The 22169-nt window shown below is 44.4% G+C and overlaps 1 protein-coding gene across 4 annotated transcripts in view; it reads left to right on the forward strand.

Annotated features, from left to right (window-relative positions):
- LOC112075048 (adhesion G protein-coupled receptor B2-like) overlaps window positions 1-20415 on the forward strand; it is a 22177-nt gene extending 1762 nt beyond the window's left edge. Inside the window, exons 2-4 of one of the 4 annotated variants that reach the window (XR_002894909.2) lie at window positions 12814-12865; window positions 15620-15673; window positions 20052-20415. Coding sequence is in view for 3 of the 4 variants with exons in the window: in XM_024142102.2 (XP_023997870.1) it covers window positions 12797-12865; window positions 15620-15673; window positions 20052-20237 (309 nt within the window). In the remaining variant the exon portion in view is untranslated. Of the gene's footprint in view, window positions 1-11483; window positions 12866-15619; window positions 15674-20051 lie in introns of those variants that run through there. The other 3 variants (XM_024142102.2, XM_024142101.2, XM_024142103.2) reach the window with 3 other exon arrangements.
- The last annotated feature ends 1754 nt before the right edge of the window (window positions 20416-22169 follow it).

A 22169-nucleotide genomic window follows, 5' to 3' on the forward strand; every position in this document is an offset into this window, starting at 1 on the left:
CTTAAAATCACTGGATCTACTCATCATCAGTCACTCTCGACAGGCTCGCACAACGCGTTTTCAAATCGCAATACATGATTGTAATCTAAATGTATTATAACTTGTTTGTTAAACTTTAACAGAGCTAACCATGACTCTAAAGTTATTATTTTATTTCGTTTTTGTTTTGTGGGTTTTAGAATGTTCAAATCCTTAACATTTTTAACAATGCACATGTTTTAGATTGGGGCTGGAGAGCAACATAACTACCTCATAAACATTTCATAACCTTTTTATTCCAAGCATAATAAGAGCTAAGGGATGTGCATGTCACCTTTTATCAGCCTGTGTGTGTGTCTACGTGCATTCGTGTGCGTGTTTGTGTGTTTGTCTGCTTGCGTGAGTGTCTGCACACATGTGTGTATGTCTATGTGTTTGTGTGTGCTTGAGTGTTGTGTGTGTATGTGTGTGTGCGTGTCTATGTGCTTGTCTGTGTGTGTGTGTGTGTGTGTGTGTGTGTGTGTGTGTGTGTGTGTGTGTGTTGTGTGTGTGTGTGTGGTGCGTGCGTGCGTGCGTGCGTGCGTAGTCGCTGCGTGCGTGCGTGCGTGCGTGTGGTGTGTGCATGTGAAATGCCGTCTGCGTATCGTTAATGCACCATTAGCACCAGACTAAGGAGTCCCTGCTTTCACTGACCTTCATAGCACTCACATTTACAACCACACTACACACACACACACCACACACACCACACACACACACACACACCACACACACACACAACACACACACACACCACACACACACACAACACAGCACACGAACACACACGAACACACACACACAGCACACACACACACACACACACGTGTGGGGAGAATGCAACGCCACTCATCTCCAGGAGCTGCAGTACAGATACGGTACATCAGACAGTGATGAGTTATTCAGCCTTGATATCTGTACTCTCCCAGGGCACCTGTAGTCTGCTAGTTCACATCTCATGTACACTGGGAGCAGAGGAACAGAGGAAACACACACACACTGAGACACACACACACACACACACATACATTGAGACACACACACACTGAGACACACACAAACACACACTGAGACACACATGACACACACACACACACACTGAAACACACACACGCACACACGCATACACACACACACACGCACACACACACACACTGAGACACACGCACACAGATACACACACACACACCCTTACACTTCTCATATTTCCCAGGCCAGAGCAGCAGCCTCTGCTGTCGTTTCTTGTTTCCTCAACCTCTTGATTAAGTGTTCCAGGATCACCACCCAGCTCTCTCTTCAATTATTACTGGGCAGCAAAAAAGGACCAATCACAGAATACTGAGCTAAGCATAWGTTTGCCGGTTTACTAGTCATTTGATTCCATTCAGAACAATTCTAGGCAAAGCATGTTGAGGACCTGACATACCGGATTTAAGCACTCAAATATGTACTTACATACAGTCATACTAACACACATAAACTCAGCCAGAAAGGAAACGTCAATACATAACAAGATTCAACAACTGAGACATAAACTGAACAAGTTCCACAGACATGTGACTAACAGAAATKGAATAATGTGTCACTGAACAATGGGGGGTCAAAATCAAAAGTGGCCACCAGCTGCATTAAGTACTGCAGTGCATCTCCTCCTCATGGACTGCACCAGATTTGACAGTTCTTGCTGTGAGATGTTACCCCACTCTTCCACCAAGAAACCTGTAAGTTCCTGGACATTTCTGGGGAATGGCCCTAGCCCTCACCCTCCGATCCAACAGGTCCCAGATGTGCTCAATGGGAATTAGATCCGGGCTCTTTGCTGGCCATGGCAAAACACTGACATTCCTGTCTAGCAGGAAATCACGCACATAATGAGCAGTATGGCTGGTGTCATTGTCGTGCTGGAGAGTCATGTCAGGATGAGCCTGCAGGAAGGGTACCACATGAGGGAGGAGGATGTCTTCCCTGTAATGCACAGCGTTGAGATTGCCTGCAATGACAACAAGCTCAGTGCGATGATGCTGTAACACACCGCCCCAGTCCATGATGGACCCTCCACCTCCAAATCAATCCCGCTCCAGAGTACAGGCCTCAATGCAAAGTTCATTCCTTCAACGATAAATGCGAATCCAACCATCACCCCTGGTGAGACAAAACCATGACTCGTCAGTGAAGAGCACTTTTTGCCAGGCCTGTCTGGTCAGCTGACAGTGGGTTTGTGCCCATAGGCAACGTTTGTTGCCGTGATGTCTGGTGAGGACCTGCCTTTACAACAGGCCTATCAAGCCCTCCAAGCTCCAAGCTCTCTCAGCCTATTGCGGACAGTCTGAGCACTGATGGACGGATCGTTGTGCTTCCTGGGTGTAACACCTCGTGGCAGTTGTTGTCGCCATCCTGTACCTGTCCCGCAGTGTGTGATCGTTCCAATGTACCGATCTGTGCACGGTGTTGTTACACGTGGTCTGCCACACTGTGAGGATGAATCAGTGTCCGTCCTTCTCCCTCGTAGGCACTGTCTTAATAGGTGTCTTCCACAGTACGGACGACTTGGCAAAGTTATTATAGCCCTGAGCCACAATTGTCTTTTTTGCAAGTCCTCAGCCCTCTTCGCAAAGCATGCCTAAGGCACGTTCACGCGCTAGAGTGAGCAGAGAAGAGCATCTTTCTTTTGGGGTTTTTTCTGAGTCAGTTTGAAAGCCCTCTTTAGTGTCCTAAGTTTTTCATAACTGTGACCTTAATTGCCTACCGTCTATAAGCTGTTTAGTGTCTTAACGACCGTTCCAACAGGTGCCATGTTCATTAACTTGTTTATGGTTCATTGAACAAGCATGGGAAACAGTGTTTTAAACCCTTTGACAATGAAGATCTGTGAAGTTATTTGGATTTTACTAATTATCGTTGAAAGACAGGGTCCTGAAAAAGAGGACGTTTCTCTTTTTGGCTGAGATTATAGTACAGTCATACTAACACACACACATACAACACAGTCACAGTAAACACACATACACAACCAAATCACAAGTAACCACATACACAAAGGTCACAGTAACAACACATACACACAATCACATTAACACACATACAACAAAAGTCCAAGTAACACACATACACCACAGTCACAGTAAACCACACCACGGTCATACTAACACGCATGCCACACAGCTCACCAGTAACACACATACACACAGCTACACTAACACACATACACAACAGTCACAGTAAACACACATACCACACAGTCATACTAAGATAACCTTACACCCACAGTCACAAGTAACACACTAACACACAGTTCACAGTAAACAACACATACACACAGTCACAGTAACAGACATTACACACCCAGTACACAGTAAAACACTAACACACAGTCACAGTAACAGTACATACACACCAGTCACAGTAACACACATACACCAACAGTACACAGTAACACACATTACACACAAGTACATATACTAAGACACCTACACCCACAGTACAGTAACACACATACACACAGCACACTAAACACACATACGACCACAGTACACAGTAAACACCACATCCAGTAACACACAAGTCACACAGACACAAATACACACAGTCACAGTAAAACACACATACACACAGTCCACCAGTAACACACCATACACACCATCACGCAGTAAAACACACCACATATGCACAGTCACAGTAACAACACATACACCACAGTCAGTAAACATCACATCACACACCATACTCACAGATTAAACACACATACACAAAAAGTCACAGTAACACACACATACACACAATCACCAGTAAACACACATACACCAATAGTCACTACACACAACTACACACACACAAGTAAACACCACAACACACACACACACATACACACAACGGTCATACACGAACACACATGCACACCAGTCCCACATAACACACATACACAACCAGTCACACTAACACACATACACACAGTCACAGTAAACACACATACCACACAGTCACCAGTAAACACAATCAGTCACCACCAATCACAGTAAACACACATACACAATAGTCACAGTAACACACATACACACAATCACATCTAACACACATACACAAAGTCACAGAGTAACACACATTACAACACACAAGTCACAGTAAAACACACACACACACACGGTCATACTAACACGATCGCACACAGTCACAGTAACACACATACACAACAGTCACACTAACACACATACACACAGTCACAGTAAACACACATTACAACACAGTCATACCGTAAGACACCTACACACAGTCACAGATAACACCTAACACACAGTCACAGTAAACAGACATACACACAGTCACAGTAACACACATAACTACACAGTCCACAGTAACAACACATACACACCAGTCAAAAGTAACACACATACACACAGTCACAGACACCATACACACAGTCACAGTACACACCATACACCACAGTCACACTAAACACACATAACGCACAGTCACAGTAACACACAGGTCACAGTAACACAAATACACACAGTACCAGTAACACACATACACCACAGTCACAGTAAAAATACACACAGCTCCACCAGTAACCACACATATGACAGTCACCAGTACACACATACACACAGTCACAGTAAACACATACACACAATCACAGTAACCACACATACAACACAGTCAACAGTAACACACATACACCACAGTCACCCTAGTTATACACACAAAATGCACAAGTACACATAACACACATACAGAACAACAGTCACAGTAACACACATACATCACCAGTCACAGTAACCACACACACAACACACACACACACACACAACACACACACACACACACACACACCACACACACCACACACACACACCACACACAACACACACACACACACACACACGGTCATACTAACACACATGCACACAGGTCACAGTAACACACATACACACAAGTCACACTAACACACATACACACAGTCACAGTAACACACATACACCACAGTCACAGTAACACACATACACACAATCACAGTAACACACATACACAAAGTCACAGTAACACACATACACACAATCACATTAACACACATACACAAAGTCACAGTAACACACATACACACAGTCACAGTAACACACACACACCGAGTCATACTAACACGCATGCCACACAGTCACAGTAAACACACATACACACAGTCACACTAACACACATACCACAAGTCACAGTAACACACATACACACAGTCATACTAAGACACCTACACACAGTCACAGTAACACACTAAACACACAGTCATCGCAGTAACACACATCACCAACACAGTCACAGTAACACACATACACACATCACAGTAACACACATACAACAAGTCACAGTAACACGGAAGTCACCGAGTAACACACATACACACAGGCACGAAATAAACACACATACAACGCACAGTCAACTAAGACACCGTACACCACAGTCACAGTAACACACATAACACACAGTCACTACTAACCACACATACCGCACAGTCACAAGTAACCAGCACTAGTCACAGTAACACAAATTACACACAGTCACAGTAACACCACATACACACAGTCACAGTAACCACACATACACACCATCACAGTAACACACATATGCCACAGTCACAAGTAACACACATAAACACACAGATCACAGTAAAAAACACATACCACAAAGTCACAGTAAACACACATACACACAATTCCCAGTAAACACACATTACACAAAGTCACAGTAACACACATACACAACAGTCACAGTAACACCGACACACACACACCACACACCACCAGCACACACACACACACACACACACACACACACACACACACAGTCATCTACACACTAAGTCACAGTAACACACATACACACAGAGCACAGTAAACACACATACAACACAGTCACAGTAATCACACATACACCTACACACCTCATACTAAGACACATACACCACATCACAAGTAACACAATACACACAGTCACACTAACACACAATACACACAGTCACAGAACCACACCTGGTCACAGAACACAAAATACACACTAGTCCCAGTACACACACATATACCACATACACACAGTCACAGTAACATATACATACACACAGTCACAGACTACACACATATACACACAGTCACAGTAACACACATTACACACACAGTCACAGTAACACACGGTCACCAGTAACACAAATACACACAGTCACAGTAACCACACTACACATACACACAGTCACGAGTAACATATACCATACACACAGTCACAGAACACCACATACACACAGTCACAGTAACCACACATACACACATCACCAGTAAGCAGCACTAACACACAAGGTTCACGAAGTAACGACACATACACCACATCACATCTAAACACATACACACAGTCACACGAACAGCACATAATGAATGTAAGATGTCCAACAAAAAGCTGTATTATAATAGTTACTGTAGTGATTCATACTGCCACAAACACACATTAGAGAACATTTAAAACACAGTTATGAAAAAGCATGCTGAATCACACTCAAGGCCTCAGCAATACAACACACACACACACAACACACCACACACACACACACACACACACACACACACACACACACACAACACACACACCACACAACACACACACACACACAACACACACACACACACACACACACACACACACACACACACACACCACACACACATCCACACCACACAGGGAGCAGGTTAGCCTAGCGGTATAGAGCGTTGGTGGGCAGTAAGCCGTTAATCTGGTTTGGATACCTGAGCCAAGAAGGTGAAAATTATGTCGATTTGCCCTTCAGGAAGGCAGCTCACCTTCAATTCACCCTCAATTCAACTCACCCTCCAGGCTGACCCTGGAAAACACATTGTACTGCACCTGTCTAGTAAAAACTAAAACACTCCTCCCCGACAGAGATAAAGAACAGAGGTCATGGTGGATATATTACACTTGGATGTATCCATTAGAATACAGTAAGTACACAGTGCACTTAAGAAGTTAATAATTCCCTGATAATGGTATTAACGTCACGCTTTGACAGGTCAGCATGACTCCAGCATTCATAGCTGTCAACACAACACTTGTAAACCCACCCAGACACTCTGACGCTGACTATACAGCAATTATGGTGATGCTCGTGTGTGTGTGTGTGTGTGTGTGTGTGTGTGTGTGTGTGTGTGTGTGTGTGTGTGTGTGTGTGTGTGTGTGTGTGTGTGTGTGTGTGTGTGTGTGTGTGTGTGTGTGTGTGTGTGTGTTGGTGTGTGTGTGTGTGTGTGTGTGTGTGTGTGTGTGTGTTGTGGTGGTGTGTGTGTGTGAAAAAGCAGGGTATATGAGTGCAGGTGTTCTTTGTCTATGTGAAATGGTGGGTTTGTGTGGGTGTGTGGGTGTTTGGGCTTGTGCTTCTATGTGACAGATTAATGGAGTTTATGAGTGTATAATTTCAACTCCGGTAATGACATACATGTCTTATAATCACTGTATTATCTGCTTGTCTTAGCCCTATGACATCTGGTGACTTTGGTCTCACCCTGTCCCATATCAATTCTCTAATCTCACTCCATATTTCAGCATGAGTATTCTCATTTAGTGGGATACATATAATTACATCACAATTTCCAGTCATAAAGAGAACCAAATATGTATACTGTACACTAGAGGACTAAAGTGCCCTTAACCATATTAAAAAACAATGTTAAGTACAGTACATAACCAGAGCCCCGTCGAGTGTTGTGAGTGTGATGAGAGCTACTCCTCTCCCCGCGGGCAGGGAGGTGGAAGCAAATTAATTGTTTTAAAGTGAAGAGTGGTGATATATTTTTCTAAACTTACTGTAAGTCACTCAGGAAACCAAATTGTCAAGCATGTTCCCCCTTGGAAATAATAATGGGATAATTTGGTTTGAATAAAAGACCAAAAGTAAATAGAGGTATTTTTTAAGCCTCTTTGAATGAATCCCTTGTCAAAAACAATTACAACACATTGATTAAMAAAMCCCCAGTATAACGATCCTTTTGCTTTCAGCCTACCTCAACTACTAACCACGATAACACCCCCAATTCCTTTAAACAGCCTTTATCCCCCCCTATATTGCCAAATGCCCTCATTATCCCCTAACACCTAACCACTGACCCTGAACCGACCCTTCACTAACCACCGAGGCCGGTGTTCACCCTCACAGGTGCCCCCTCCCCCGCCTCCGAGGCAAGCCGAGCGGTCTTTAGCACGCAGAATGTCCCTGGTTTACAAAGAGAGTCAACGTAAGCATGCTAAACAATACTGAAACAGTAGAACCATTTAACCTCTAACCTTTCAATGACCCCTTTGGTAGAACCTGTCCTCGGTGTTAGCCCTCCCCACAGTGACATGCCTGTGTTTTAGGTGACTGTGTTTTGTTAGGTATTGCTCCCTAATGGTGTGGTGGTGTTGTTGACCAACCAGTATGGCTGGAGCCTTTCTACTGTACTTCTGTTGTTGGACCGTATGAATGGTGTTGTCCTGCGTCCCAAATTGCACCCTATTCCCTATAATAGTTCACAACTTTTGACCAAGACCCATAGTGCACTTAGTGTATACAGTTGATAGGTTGGCATTTGGGACACATGTGGGTTCAGATGAACTACTAGCCTCTATGCCTAGCGGTGCACTGAGTGTAGATCTGGAAGGATAGGTGGAAACAAGATGGTGGAATCGTACCCTAGCCCATTCGGGAAGATTGAGCAATTGCTATACGACTAATCTCGGTTAAACCCAGAACTGAAGTCTTGGGTAATTGGTCATATGCTCAATTAAGTTCTGGATCCATATGTGTTAAGATGAGAGATAGAACGAGGAACAGAACCAGAAAGAAGAGCTCCACCCTCTCTCTTTGGAAGATACTGACAAGTTTATGTGCCTTTACTTCCGAATTTCTAAAAATGCTAATACCAGCCAAACTGTGATATGTCCAAGTAACCAGTGCCAAAAAACCCAAGGACTGGAATTAATGCGTCTTGTTATCATTGTTATCGCACACATCCGATAGCATCATGACAGAGCTACGCTACCATTTATGTTTCCACAGTCTGTCCACAAGAGATGACTCTATGACCTACACTCCTCTTGTTATTCAGTTCTAGGTCAAGTGGATGGGGGCTAGTGGATGGGGGCTAGTGGATGGGGGCTAGTGGTTGATTTTGGACTCGGCATAAATGTGCCATGTTAGAAATGCAGGGTGGGAGATAACGCCGGCCATGTTGACGTGTGAACACATCCAGTTGCTGTATCGGTTTCAGTGCCCCCACCTAAATAAGACCTAAATCCATTTCAATGAAAGTGATAAACACATCCATAATAAACCAATGAAACAATCAAACAGGTTTATTATCCCCCATAACGGTTTTCTCCAGCCAATAAACTAGCAGAGATAAAGCCAGGCACTGAAACAGACCCGACACTATGTGTTCTGTATGGGCAAGAGAAGCCTGTCATTGGTCAACGGTAAGAGAGCAAATGTGTGTGAGGAGATAATGAATGCGGCTGTCAGTAGAGAATTGACCATTTTGGAAAGGTAGGGTCTGCCAATATGCTAGCCACTGAACAGATGAGTGGATACCAGACAAATCACACAAACACACACACACACACACACACTGGTATTCTGTTTCCCCATCTTCTCCAATCTTGTGGCTGATGACAGCGGTGGGCTTGTGAGTGGTCTCGAGCATTACCAGACATCTACCTGGTCAAATACAATCCGTCTCACAATCTCCTCATCTCTTTCTCTCTATATATATCTCTCTTTCTCTTCCTCTCCCTCCCAATCTTCCTTCATCTCAGCCTGACCTGTGCTACAGTAATCACTCATATGGACCCATTCCTCTCTCACTACCAGTCTCTCACTTTATTGTGCTGTACAGTATGTGTGTTATCTTGTGTGTGCTATCCCTGTGAGTTAGTGTGCTCTGTGTGCTATGGCTGGTTCCATCTGAAAGGCATTTAACTTCTAAGTGATGACGGAGATGCTAGCCGGATAGCTACTCTCTGCGGCAGGGCCCATATGGCTGCAAATGGATGGAGCCCCATGTTCAATCTATCCTCAGTAATGGAGACACTACAAACGAACCTGGCAGGGGCCCATGGCTAGTGCAGGGTGGGAGTGAGAGAGAGAGTGAGGGAGAGAGGGAGGGGGGTGAGAGGGGTAGGCTGTCCACTGAAATATGTATTTATTTTACTCTCCTAACTCTCTTTCTCCCACCATCTCTCTCTCTCTGTTATCCGGGGTTCAAAAGGTGAACAAAGACATTTGCAAGCAGTCCCCAGCCAAGTGATGACAGATCCACTCTCAGTGTGTAATGAAGTACTGAACTGTGCTGTGTGTGTGTGTGTGTGTGTGTGTGTGTGTGTGTGTGTGTGTGTGTGTGTGTGTGTGTGTGTGTGTGTGTGTGTGTGTGTGTGTGTGTGTGTGTGTGTGTGTGTGTGTGTGTGTGTGTGTGTGTGTGTGTGTGTGTGTGTGTGTGTGTGTGTGTCTGCATGCTCAGGCGTATGGTACGACATTTGAGCTGTTGCATATTTCATCTCTCAAATGGGCTGTGTTTCTTCCTCTCCATCTTATTTGTTGTTCTGTCTCTCTCCCTCTCTCGCTCTCTCTCACTCTCTCTCTATTTCAGAGTTGTGTAGAGCTCCGTGGGATGGAGAGGAAATAAGTAATAAGTAGTTATCCTGTATTGTGCTTTTATCCATGGTGATTTTAAATGCAGTAACTGTAGCAGAGGTTCAGGAACTCTGCAGTGCAGCTGATATGGCATGTGTGCATTCACTTTGATTATCAAAACAAATATCATGGGGAGGAGAAAACATCATAGACCATTTTGATTGGTTCCTTTTTTGCTTTGGTTACACTGTTATTCCACAGGTTGATTCTATTTTTTGTGACTGTGATTAATGAAATGGTAGGAATTCGGTATTGCCGTTGCAAGGGAAATTGTGCCAATCATATCACGTGCTTTTAATAAGGGTGACCCAGGTTAAGCTGAGATGTCTAATGTTTAATTGACAGCGCTTATTGTTATTGATTCAGTGAGGGCAATGTTACTGCACTCCTGAAACCATCTAGGTCCTTTAATAAAGTTCTTGCCATTGGGCTACAATTATCCGCTCCAAAGTATTCTTTTTCTCTCTTTTTCTCTCTATTTTTTCTTCTCTTTTCTCTCTCGTTCTCTCTCTCTTTCTCTCTCTCTCTTTTCTCTCTTCTCTCGTCTCTTCTCTCTCTCTCGTCTCTCTCTCTCTTCTCTCTCTCTTCTTTTCTCTCTCTCTCTCTTCTCTCTTGTTCTCTTCTCTCTTTTCTCTCTCTCTCTCTCGGTTCCTCTCTCTTTCTCTCTCTCTCTCTTCTCGTTCTCTCTCTCTTTCTCTCGTCTCTCTCTCTCTCTCTTCTCTTATTTCTTCCTTTCCCCTCTCCATCTCATTCTCTCCTCCATTTGTTCCTAGGGCCTGACATTTCTCTTCTTTCTCTCTCCCTCCCTCTCAGTATTCCCCTCATTTACTCATTTGTTTCCCTCTAAACTCAGCCCTCAGTGGCGCAATTGAGGCATTAATAGAATAATTAATTCCTCTCATTAGCCTGTTTTTAATTATTTCCATGCCTCCTTCCTCTGCGCCCAGTATAAACTCATCGTCTGTTTTCATCAAATTGCCCATAAAATCCAAGTGTTGGCACGGTGTATCGTAGCCTAGCGTGCTAGCACTCCCTGGCTCTATCAGTGGGGCCTAATGAGGAGACAGTTAGCCCAGACAGAACGAACCTAACGCTAGCTCCAATGCGCACTAAGGGGCACTATGCTAATGCAGCTCATTTAGTGTCCTTGGACCAATTAAGAGGTGAGGTGAAAAGGGCCAAGTCGCTTGCCGGAACTGTTTATGGAGAGGGACTAGAACATGACCCTGAATAGGACTCCAGCGGCCATGTTGTAGCCGACTACAATCTGGGTCTGATTTGTCATTTGACAGAAATGTGTAGCCCTTAATAGATTGTATTTGTTCCGCGTTTACTGGTTCCTTTGAAGACCCCTATTACTACAATACCAAGCTTGTGTATTATTCCACTCGACGGTTAGTTGTACTCAGTGATTGTTTCTGAGCTTGTGTAGTAGGGGACTTGGTACAGAATAATGATGGTATGATTGGTTGTGGTAATGGTAAGATATCTCTAAAAGGGTTCATCTAACGTTTCAAAATGGAGAGGGAAGCTCATGCTTTGTATCCCTGCAGGCATGTGGGATTTGTAATGAGATTTGAAAAGAGAGAGAGCGGGAAGATACAGGCCATGGAGAGAGGAAACGGTCGAAACAGAGAGAGACAGAGAGAGAGTGAGGGAAAGAGACAGAGTGAACCGGCAAGAGAGAGAGAGAGAGTTATTGTAATTTGAGTGTCCACCTGAGCCCTTTTTGGTTTAGAGACCCAAAGCCCACTGTTGTCTCATCAGAACCCAGAACAATTCTACTTCCTGTATTATTACCTGACCCTCTGGTACCCACTCATCTCTGGCCCGGGCTCTGCATGCTTGGACTCGCTTGGTGTCCATTGGTCATTCTGTTTACAGTATCTAATCATTTAAATGTCTTCTAATTCATACATGTGTGTATTTATTTAATTGACATTTTATTTCGATGCCTGTGAGTCTGCAACTGACTGTCTGTCTGTTACTGGATGGTACGTTGTTATTTCATTGGCTCTTTTTGTTTGTTTTTGTTTGTATGTTGTCTGGGTTGGGCTTCGTCATGCTTGGTGCCACATGTTTCTCTGTCTTAGTTTGACTGTAGCCAGGCAGCAAGCAGAACCAAGGGCAGCCAACACAAGAAAGGTAAAATAAAACCGAACACAGCCCCCCCCCCCCCCCCCCTCCCGCCTACATCCTCCAACCCCCAAAATCATATCTTCTCTCTCCCCTTCATCCCCCTATAGTCTGTGCCCCTACCAGGGGTATATTTGCTGGTCTGGCTGTGTGTGTTCTCTCCACTCCATACCATAGTACATTTCTCTGTAGACAAATAGATAGATGATTGTAAAGCTCTAGTGTGTAGTGTGTAGTGTGTAGGACTGTGTATCTTATTCTGCACTGATTCCCCTGTCTCCTTTCCACCTGAACATATGTACTGGTGTAATGCTTGTAGTGAGGTCTCTGACCGCTTCCTTTGTATATTTTCTTCTCTTTGTGAACTTTGACATGTGATGTCGCTGTGGTGTTACTTCCTGCTTGGATGACGGTGGTGGTGGTAATGATGCTGTCGGTTTCCCTGACGTCCTTTTCCTCTCTTCCTCACTTGTTTCTTCGTGTTAGATCAGTGGGGTATAGAGGCATGATCCCAGAAAGAGACAGACACGATTGTATAGGAGATAGAGCTGAGGACAAGCGAGAGATAGTGAGAGAGAGATAGGGGAGTATGGATTAAGAGCAGGAAGGACAGGGGCATTCAGGAAAATACCCTGTGAGAAAGAGTGAGGGATGATAGAACAAGAGGAAGAGGAGAAGACAAATGATAGAGAATGAACAGAGAATGAGGGACAGGGCGAAGGGCAGTGATAAAGAGGGAGAAGAGGAGAAGGTCTGTGTGTTCACAGAGAATCAGCACCACCAAGCCTTCCACCGCTTCGCCAGCTCGGTTGCCAGGTTGAAGGTCTGGATGTATGCAGGGTTGCCAGATTGGAGCCCAGTGTGGAGAGGATGGGGATGCAGAAGTCGCACAGATCTAGGATAATCTTACCCTCCCAAAATCATAAGCTTAACCATTAGGGAGGAAATAATAAAACTGACCTTAGATCAGTGTCCAGGGGCAACTTCATTCCTCTCTGATGCAGTGCATGTCATCCCTCTCCTCCCCTTGACCACTCTGTTTCTCTCTCTCTATTGCCAGTGACCAGGACTGTCCTGACCTTCTTCATTCTTATGATTAGATTTGGATAGCTATAGCCTTTACGTATTTCCAACTGTTAGTGTGTTTCCTGCAGTGTGTGTCTGAGGCGTTTCACTGTGCAGTGTGTGTCTGAGGCGTTTCACTGCGCAGTGTGTGTCTGAGGCGTTTCACTGCGCAGTGTGTGTCTGAGGCGTTTCACTGTGCAGTGTGTGTCTGTGCGTTTCACTGTGCAGTGTGTGTCTGAGGCGTTTCACTGTGCAGTGTGTGTCTGAGGCGTTTCACTGCGCAGTGTGTGTCTGTGCGTTTCACTGTGCAGTGTGTGTCTGAGGCATTTCACTGTGCAGTGTGTGTCTGTGGCGTTTCACTGTGCAGTGTGTGTCTGTGGCGTTTTTCACTGCGCAGTGTGTGTCTGAGCGTTTCACTGTGCAGTGTGTGTCTGTGCGTTCACTGTGCAGTGTGTGTCTGTGGCGATTTCACTGTGCATGTGTGTGTCTGTGGACTTTCACTGTGCAGTGTGTGTCCTGTGGCGTTTCACTGTGCCAGTGTGTGTCTGGGCGTTTCACTGTGCAGTGGTGTGTGCTGTGGTGTGTTCAGTGTGCAGTGTGTGTCTGTGCGTTTCACTGGCATGTGTGGTCTGGGCGTTTCAACTGTGCAGTAGTGTGTCTGGGCGTTTCACTGTCAGTGTGCTGTGTCTGTGCGTTTCACTGTGCAGTGTGGTCGTTCTGGCGTTCTCACTGTCACGTGGTGTCTGTGGCGTTTCACTGTGCAGTGTGTGTCTGGCGTTTCACTGTGGCAGTGGTGTGTCTGGGCGTTCTCACTGCGTGGCTGTGTGTCTGTGGCGTTTCACTGTGCAGTGTGTGTCTGAGGCGTCTTACTGTGCAGTGTCTGTGTGTCTGTGGTTGAGTTTCACTGTGCAGTGTGTCGTGCTGTGGCGTTTCACTGTGCAGTCGGTGTCGTCCTGGCGTTCACTGTGCAGTGGTGTGTCTGTGGGTTTCTTCACTGTGGCAGTGTGTGTCTGAGCGTTTCACTGTGCAGTGTGTGTCTGTGGCGTTTCACTGTGCAGTGTGTGTCTGGCGTTCACTGTGCAGTGTGTGTCTGTGGCGTTTCACTGTGCAGTGTGTGTGTGTGGCGTTCACTGTGCAGTGTGTGTCTGTGCGTTTCACTGTGCAGTGTGTGTCTGGCGTTTCACTGTGCAGTGTGTGTCTGGCGTTACTGTGCAGTGTGTGTCTGGCGTTTCACTGTGCAGTGTGTGTCTGTGGCGTTTCACATGTGCAGTGTGTGTCTGTGCGTTTCACTGTGCAGTGTGTGTCTGAGGCGTTTCACTGTGCAGTGTGTGTCTGAGGCGTTTCACTGTGCATGTGTGTCTGAGCGTTTCACTGTGCAGTGTGTGTCTGTGCGTTTCACTGTGCAGTGTGTGTCTGTGGCGTTTCACTGTGCAGTGTTTGTGAGTGGGGGTGTTTCTCTTTTCACATAATGTGCCACAAGAGAACGGGAGAGGAGGAGTATGAAAAGGAGAGGAAAAGGGGGAATATGTCAAGTGGAAGGGAACAACACACCGCTTCCCGTGAGGTGAAGAACAATATTGTTGTTGTTGTTTCAGGGCAGAGCTGTCAGTGACTGTGATTTCCCCTCTTCTCACTCTCTCTCTCTCTCTCTCTCTCCCTTCCTCCTCTTTTTCTCCCCCTCCCATCTTATCGCAACAGAGGGAAAAGCGATGGAGCATTTCGTCTGCCGGAGGTGAAAAGAACTCTTCGAGTGTAAGTAGAAGAGAAGTGGCAGGCAGAGGAAAGAGGGATGGGGGAGAGGGAAGGAGAGAGAGTGGACTGAGGGATGCATAGAGAGAGTTAGATGGAGGGAGAGGAGAGGAAGGAGAGAGGTGACTGAGGAGGCAGAGAGAGAGGTAGATGAGGGAGAAAGGGAGAGAGAGAGGTGGACTGAGGGAGGCAGAGAGAGAGTAGATGAGGGAGAAGAGAGGAGAGAGAGGTGGACTGAGGGAGGCAGAGAGAGAGGTAGATGGAGGGAGAAGAGAGGAGAGAGAGTTGGAAGGGGGGGGGGGGGGGTGAGGGAGGCAGAGAGAGAGGTAGATGGAGGGAGAAGAGAGGAGAGAGAGGTGGACTGAGGGAGGCAGAGAGAGAGGTAGATGGAGGGAGAGGAGAGAAGCACAACTGAGTTAGCGTAGCTCCCAGGGATAAAGTTATGCTTGACAGCAGCATTACCCACATTTCTGCATTACAAAATGTTGCTTCGCTGGCGTTTAGCATCAAATTGGCTCCCAGATTATGCTTTTGCATTCATTCTGCCAACTGTCAGCCCGAGACAACGCAGGGAGAATTATATTTAGGCTATTATCGCCTCCTGGTGGTCAGTGTAGTCACAACAGGCTGTGTGGACCACTGAGAAAATCAAATCAAAATCAAAAAAACACACTGTGTGTGTGTGTGTGTGTGTGTGTGTGTGTGTGTGTGTGTGTGTGTGTGTGTGTGTGTTGTGTGTGTTGTGTGTGGTGTGGTGTGTGTGTGTGTGTGGTGTGTGTGTGTGTGTGTGTGTTTCTGTGACACAGAGAGACAGGTGTAGTTAGTATTTTATGAGAGTGGTAGATGGGGAAGACGAAATGAAGAAAGCGAGAGGAGAAGGAACTGGACCGAGAGATAGGGGGCAGCGGGAGCGTGTTAACGAACAGCATGACTCTCTGCTTATTTAGCCAATATTCTTCACTCTCCAAAATCCAAACACACACACACACACACACACCACACACACACAACACACACACACACACACACACACACACACACACACACACACACACACACACACACACACACACACACACACACACACACACACACACACAGCAAGTGCCATCAATTTTGTCCAAATTTACTCAAATACGCACCCAGATACACACACATCACATTTTCATCAGAGGGGGAAGTAGGAAGTGCCTGCCAGTGAATCCATTTAGAGGTGGGAGGTGCTTTTAAAAAGGCCACCTCAGGTGGTTGTTGGCAGTGAAATAACAACATATTACATCAGAGATGGTATAGAAGCAAGACTATCCCTTGTGATATGGGTTGAACACTGTGGTGGTGGGATCCAGAATGAGCCAACATTACGGTCGTTGGTTAAACCATCCAAGCAACTCGATGAGGAAATCACCTAGAGGGTGTTATCTTCCTTCCCTCTAATATCTATGCTACAGAGTTCTGTGTGATTTAAGTAATAAGCATCAATTCCAACTGGTTCACCCCAGGATTCTCTGACTTTCGTCCAACATAGCTACTGGCTTTCTGAGTGTGCAGGGTTTTGATTCAGCCCTGCAGCAACACACCTGATTCAGCTAATTATGGCCCAGAGGTTAATTAAACCWTAATTTGTTGAATATTCAAATCAGATGTGTCACTGCAGGGCTTGAACTAAGGCCTGAACACCTAGTAGCTTTTCCAGAGAGTTATTCCAGGTTAACCCATTAGGCCATTTTTGCAAACATAGAAATATATTATATTTCTATTGTTTCACCCAGCATGAAACATTATAGCATGAAATGCTTCACTCTCTTCATGGCAATTCCAAGCTTAACATTAATAACGGCGCTTGTGTGTATTTCTGGGCCAATCACTGCCCTCACATAACGCTATGTCTCATGGCTACAACCCTTGTGTCTGTTAAATTGTTATCTGTGCACGATAAAGATCCCTGTTTTCAATGATGGACCTTTTCTGATGCATAATGTTACTTCCGCTTTAGTCTTAGTTAATCCCATAACATGAATTTCAACATGTATTTTACATACAGTTGAAGTCGGAAGATTACATACACTTAGGTTGGAGTCATTAAAACTAGTTTTTCAACCACTCCACAAATTTCTTGTTACCAAACGATAGTTTTGGCAAGTCACTTTGGCAAGTCTACTTTGTGTATGACAAAAGTAATTTTTCCAACAACTGTTTGCAAACAGATTATTTCACTTATAATTCACTGTATCACAATTCCAGTGGGTCAGAAGTTTACATACACTAAGTTGACTGTGCATTTAAACAGCTTGGAAAATTCCAGAAAATCAAAAGAAATCAGCCAAGTTGTAGACCTCCACAAGTCGGGTTCATCCTTGGGAGCAATTTCCAAACGCCTGAAGGTACCACGTTCATCTGTGCAAACAATAGTACGCAAGTATAAACACCATGGGACCACACAGCCGCCATACCGCTCAGGAAGGAGACGCGTTCTGTCTCCTAAAGATGAACGTACTTTGGTGCGAAAAGTGCAAAATCAATCCCAGAACAACAGCAAAGGACCTTGTGAAGATGCTGCAGGAAACAGGTACAAAATAGTCTATATCCACAGTAAAACGAGTCCTATATCGACATAACCTGAAAGGCCGCTCAGCAAGGAAGAAGCCACTGCTCCAAAACCACCATAAAAAAAGCTTGTTATGTTTAGAGGAAAAAGGGGGCGTCTTGCAAGCCGAAGAACACCATCCCAACGTGAAGCCCGGGGGTGGCAGCATCACTTGAAGCCCGGGGGTGGCTGGTGCACTTCACAAATAGATGGCATCATGAGGAGTGAAAATTGTGTGGATATATTGAAGCAACATCTCAAGACATCAGTCAGGAAGTTAAATCTTGGTCGCAAATGGGTCTTCCAAAGTTGTGGCAAAATGGCTTAAGGACAACAAAGTCAAGGTATTGGAGTGGCCATCACAAAGCCCTGACCTCAATCACATAGGAAATTTGTGGGCAGAACTGAAAAAGCGTTTGCGAGCAAGGAGGCCTACAAACCTGACTCAGTTACACCTTAAAGGCAATGCTACCAAATACTAATTGAGTGAATGTTAACTTCTGACCCACTGGGAATATGATGAGATGAAAGAAATAAAAGCTGAAATAAATCATTATCTCTACTAGTATTCATACATTTCACATTCTTAAAATAAAGTGGTGATCGTAACTGACCTAAGAAAGGCAATTTTTACTAGGATTAAATGTCAGGAATTGTGAAAAACTGGGTTTAAATGTATTTGGCTAAGGTGTATGTAAACTTCCGACTTCAACTGTACATGAAAGGCCCACTGGCAGACCGTATGCAGCGATCACAGAGCCTGCAGGATGAGTCCAKTGAGAGCCAGGACAGATGAATCCATCTGGGAGATGGAGATGGACATGTTAGTCAGGGAGACAGCAGGTAGCCTTGGCCTAAAAAAAAATAAGATTGAGATCATGATGCTAATGGTAAACTTATGCTAGCACAGTATCTGTATTCAGTTTGTGAGATGTTAGCATTTTCTTTAGTAAGGTTTATTATCTAGGTTGATTACTTTACATGAGCTGGTTTTATACCAGTAGGCAACGTGCCTTTCAATTCAGAAGTTGCCATACCTAGCAACACAAATGAGGTGTTTTGCTATGATAAACCATCAACATGTCTCTGAAGAATCAATGGATCAATGTTTCTTTAAATAATCAATGTGTCAATGTTTCTATGAAGGAATCAATGTGTCAATGTTTCTATGAAGGAATGAATGTGTCAATGTTTCTTTAACTAATCAATGTGTCAATGTTTTTATGAAGGAAATCAATGTGTCAATGTTTCTTTAAATAATCAATGTGTCAATGTTTCTATGAAGGAATCAATGTGTCAATGTTTCTTTCAAATATCAATGTGTCAATGTTTCTATGAAGGAATCAATGTGTCAATGTTTCTATGAAGAATCAACAGATACAAACACATACATAATAACGCACAATATGAAGGTCTGAAGGGTTGGTTTGGGATTTGATTGTTCTGAAGTATCCCCATGAGTTTATAAACAGCTGGTCTCATGGGTAGATTTAACCTGGGGCACATAGGATCAGCTTTACCATTAGGGGTTAACATGCAAAAACAGACCTTAGCAGTTTTGTTGGCAAGGGGCAACAGATCTAGGATCAGCTTAACCTCCACAGATCCTAACCTTAACCATAAAGGGGTGCAAATCTCAAAACTGACCTTAGATCAGCTAGCCAGATGAAGCTTCACCCTGCTCCATTGTTAAATAATAATGAAAATAAAAATGTAATGTATTTATTTTCGTTCGCAAAAAAAACAGATCTGACATTCCATGTCTCCTGTGTGTGTTTGACATTTGACCCTGTGCAGGACAAGTCGACCCCGACCCAAGACGACCATCACTCCTGGGACAGCTTCAAGACCATGACCCCTGAGCTGTCCATCGTGCCGGGGGAGCACAAGGACAGGATGGAGCTGCACACCAAGACCACCTGGGACTCCTCGTCTGCCAACACACCTGACACGTCCGAGGGGGACTTCCAGACCGAAGTGTGATGAGGCAGAGAAACACACACACACACACACACACACATGCAGAAACACACACACAAAGAAACCCAGATAACGCATATACACTCACAAACAAAAATGTTCACACAGACAGAAATGCAAAAACAACTACATTCAGAATCAGAGAAACACACACACACACACACACACACACACACCACACACACCACACACAACACACACACACCACACCACACACACACACACACACAACACCACCCACCAACAACCCCACACACACACACACACACACACACACACACACACGCGTAAGACAATCGAACAGCAGCGGTGCAGTGACACATGTACATACATAGACAGACACACAGCACTCCTCCAAACCGCTCTTCACATCCTAAAATCTGCTCTCTAAAGGATGATATCATTTGTTTACTGCTAATGTGGACAAGGACAAAGCAAAGACAACTGTTCTCTTCTATATTTTCAAACAGACTTTAAATGAGAGAACAGGGGCTTGAAAGAGACTGGGACTGAGAAATTTTTAAATGGACTAAAAAACTAAAAAACTTTCTGAAAAATGTCTTGGTTTTATTCACTGGAAAAAAAGGATTCTCTTTCACCTGTTTGATGATTTGAAAAAAAAAATGAATATTTCTGCACCGTTCTGTTCTTTTTATAGAGAAGAAATCTCACTGATGTTTGGCACACTGTTAAACCCCTTAGGCTCCCTCTCTTCATTTCTCTCCTTCTTTCCCTTCTAATGGATGACGCAAGCACTCGTTTTTTCTTCTCTTGTTTTGGAGGCGTTGGGGAGGGGCAAGTATGGAGATATAGAACGGATCATTGACATGTGACATGCTCTGCTTTTGCTAAGTCTCACACTCTTCTCTCGTCATCCTTTTTCAATGTCGTGTGTTTTCCTTTTTGTATTGTTATGATTTTAGTTATGATGTCCTTTCTCTTTGGTTAAAACATTTTTTACCAACAAAAACAATTTGTGACAAAAAAACCTTCAACTGAGTTTCAGTTGTTGTCTCATTGTCTATCTCTTATATGATTGTCCTCTTTTATTTTGAGTTTCCGTTCATGCTTGTGCTGCCTTTTCCATGCGGAATTTTAAAGAGTGATTTATAACACATCTGTGATACGTGAGCTTGCTTTCTGAGACAACATGTTCTCAACGGTACACCTGTGGGAATTGAGCGAAGGGTATCATCCAGATTCACGCACATTTCCATCGCTCTTTTTCCAGTTCAGTAAAAAAAGTATTTCAAAGTCTTGAAACATTTGAATCAATTACAGACATAACCAACCAAAGCTGTCTTTCCGTCAGGAGAGTGTAGCCTATCTGAAAGTGTTGCTGTAGCCTTTCCCCTCCCTCCATATGGATCCCAGGTCTTGTTATAAGTCTATTTCAATTATTCTTACTCCCACTGCTTTAGGTGCTGTATGGATCACTGTGCCGTGCATCTGCTCTCAGCCCCTCAAGAAAACAGGCAAATAAAGTCATCTATAGTTTCAGATGCAAGGACCCGAGGTGCTTTTGCTACTCAGCTTGTCTGTAGTTGTCTTTGTTGTGACTGAAAGAGAGGAAGCAAAACAAGGAATAGGTGGATAGTTAGGATAGCAACTCAACCCAAATGTTCCACTTTGGTCAGACATGCCGACAGGGCTTTTGTGGAAAATGTAGGCAGGTGTGAAATCAAAGTATATCCCCAAACATGTTCATTGTATTTCTCTCTCTCTCTCTCTCTCTCTCTCGCTCGTTCTCTTTCTCTTTCTCTCTCTCTCTTCTATTCTTCTCTCTGTTTATCTCTCTCACTCGCAGTCTGTCTCACTGTTTCTCTCACTCTCGCATTCCTCACTCCACCATGGATCATGAAATCTTCATGTAACAGTGCAGTCCTTTCTATCAGCTCTCACACAAACACAACTCGAGGAGAGAGAGAAAGAGAA

The sequence above is a fragment of the Salvelinus sp. IW2-2015 genome, unplaced genomic scaffold (assembly GCF_002910315.2).
Source record: "Salvelinus sp. IW2-2015 unplaced genomic scaffold, ASM291031v2 Un_scaffold2956, whole genome shotgun sequence".
Lineage (NCBI taxonomy): Eukaryota > Metazoa > Chordata > Actinopteri > Salmoniformes > Salmonidae > Salvelinus > Salvelinus sp. IW2-2015.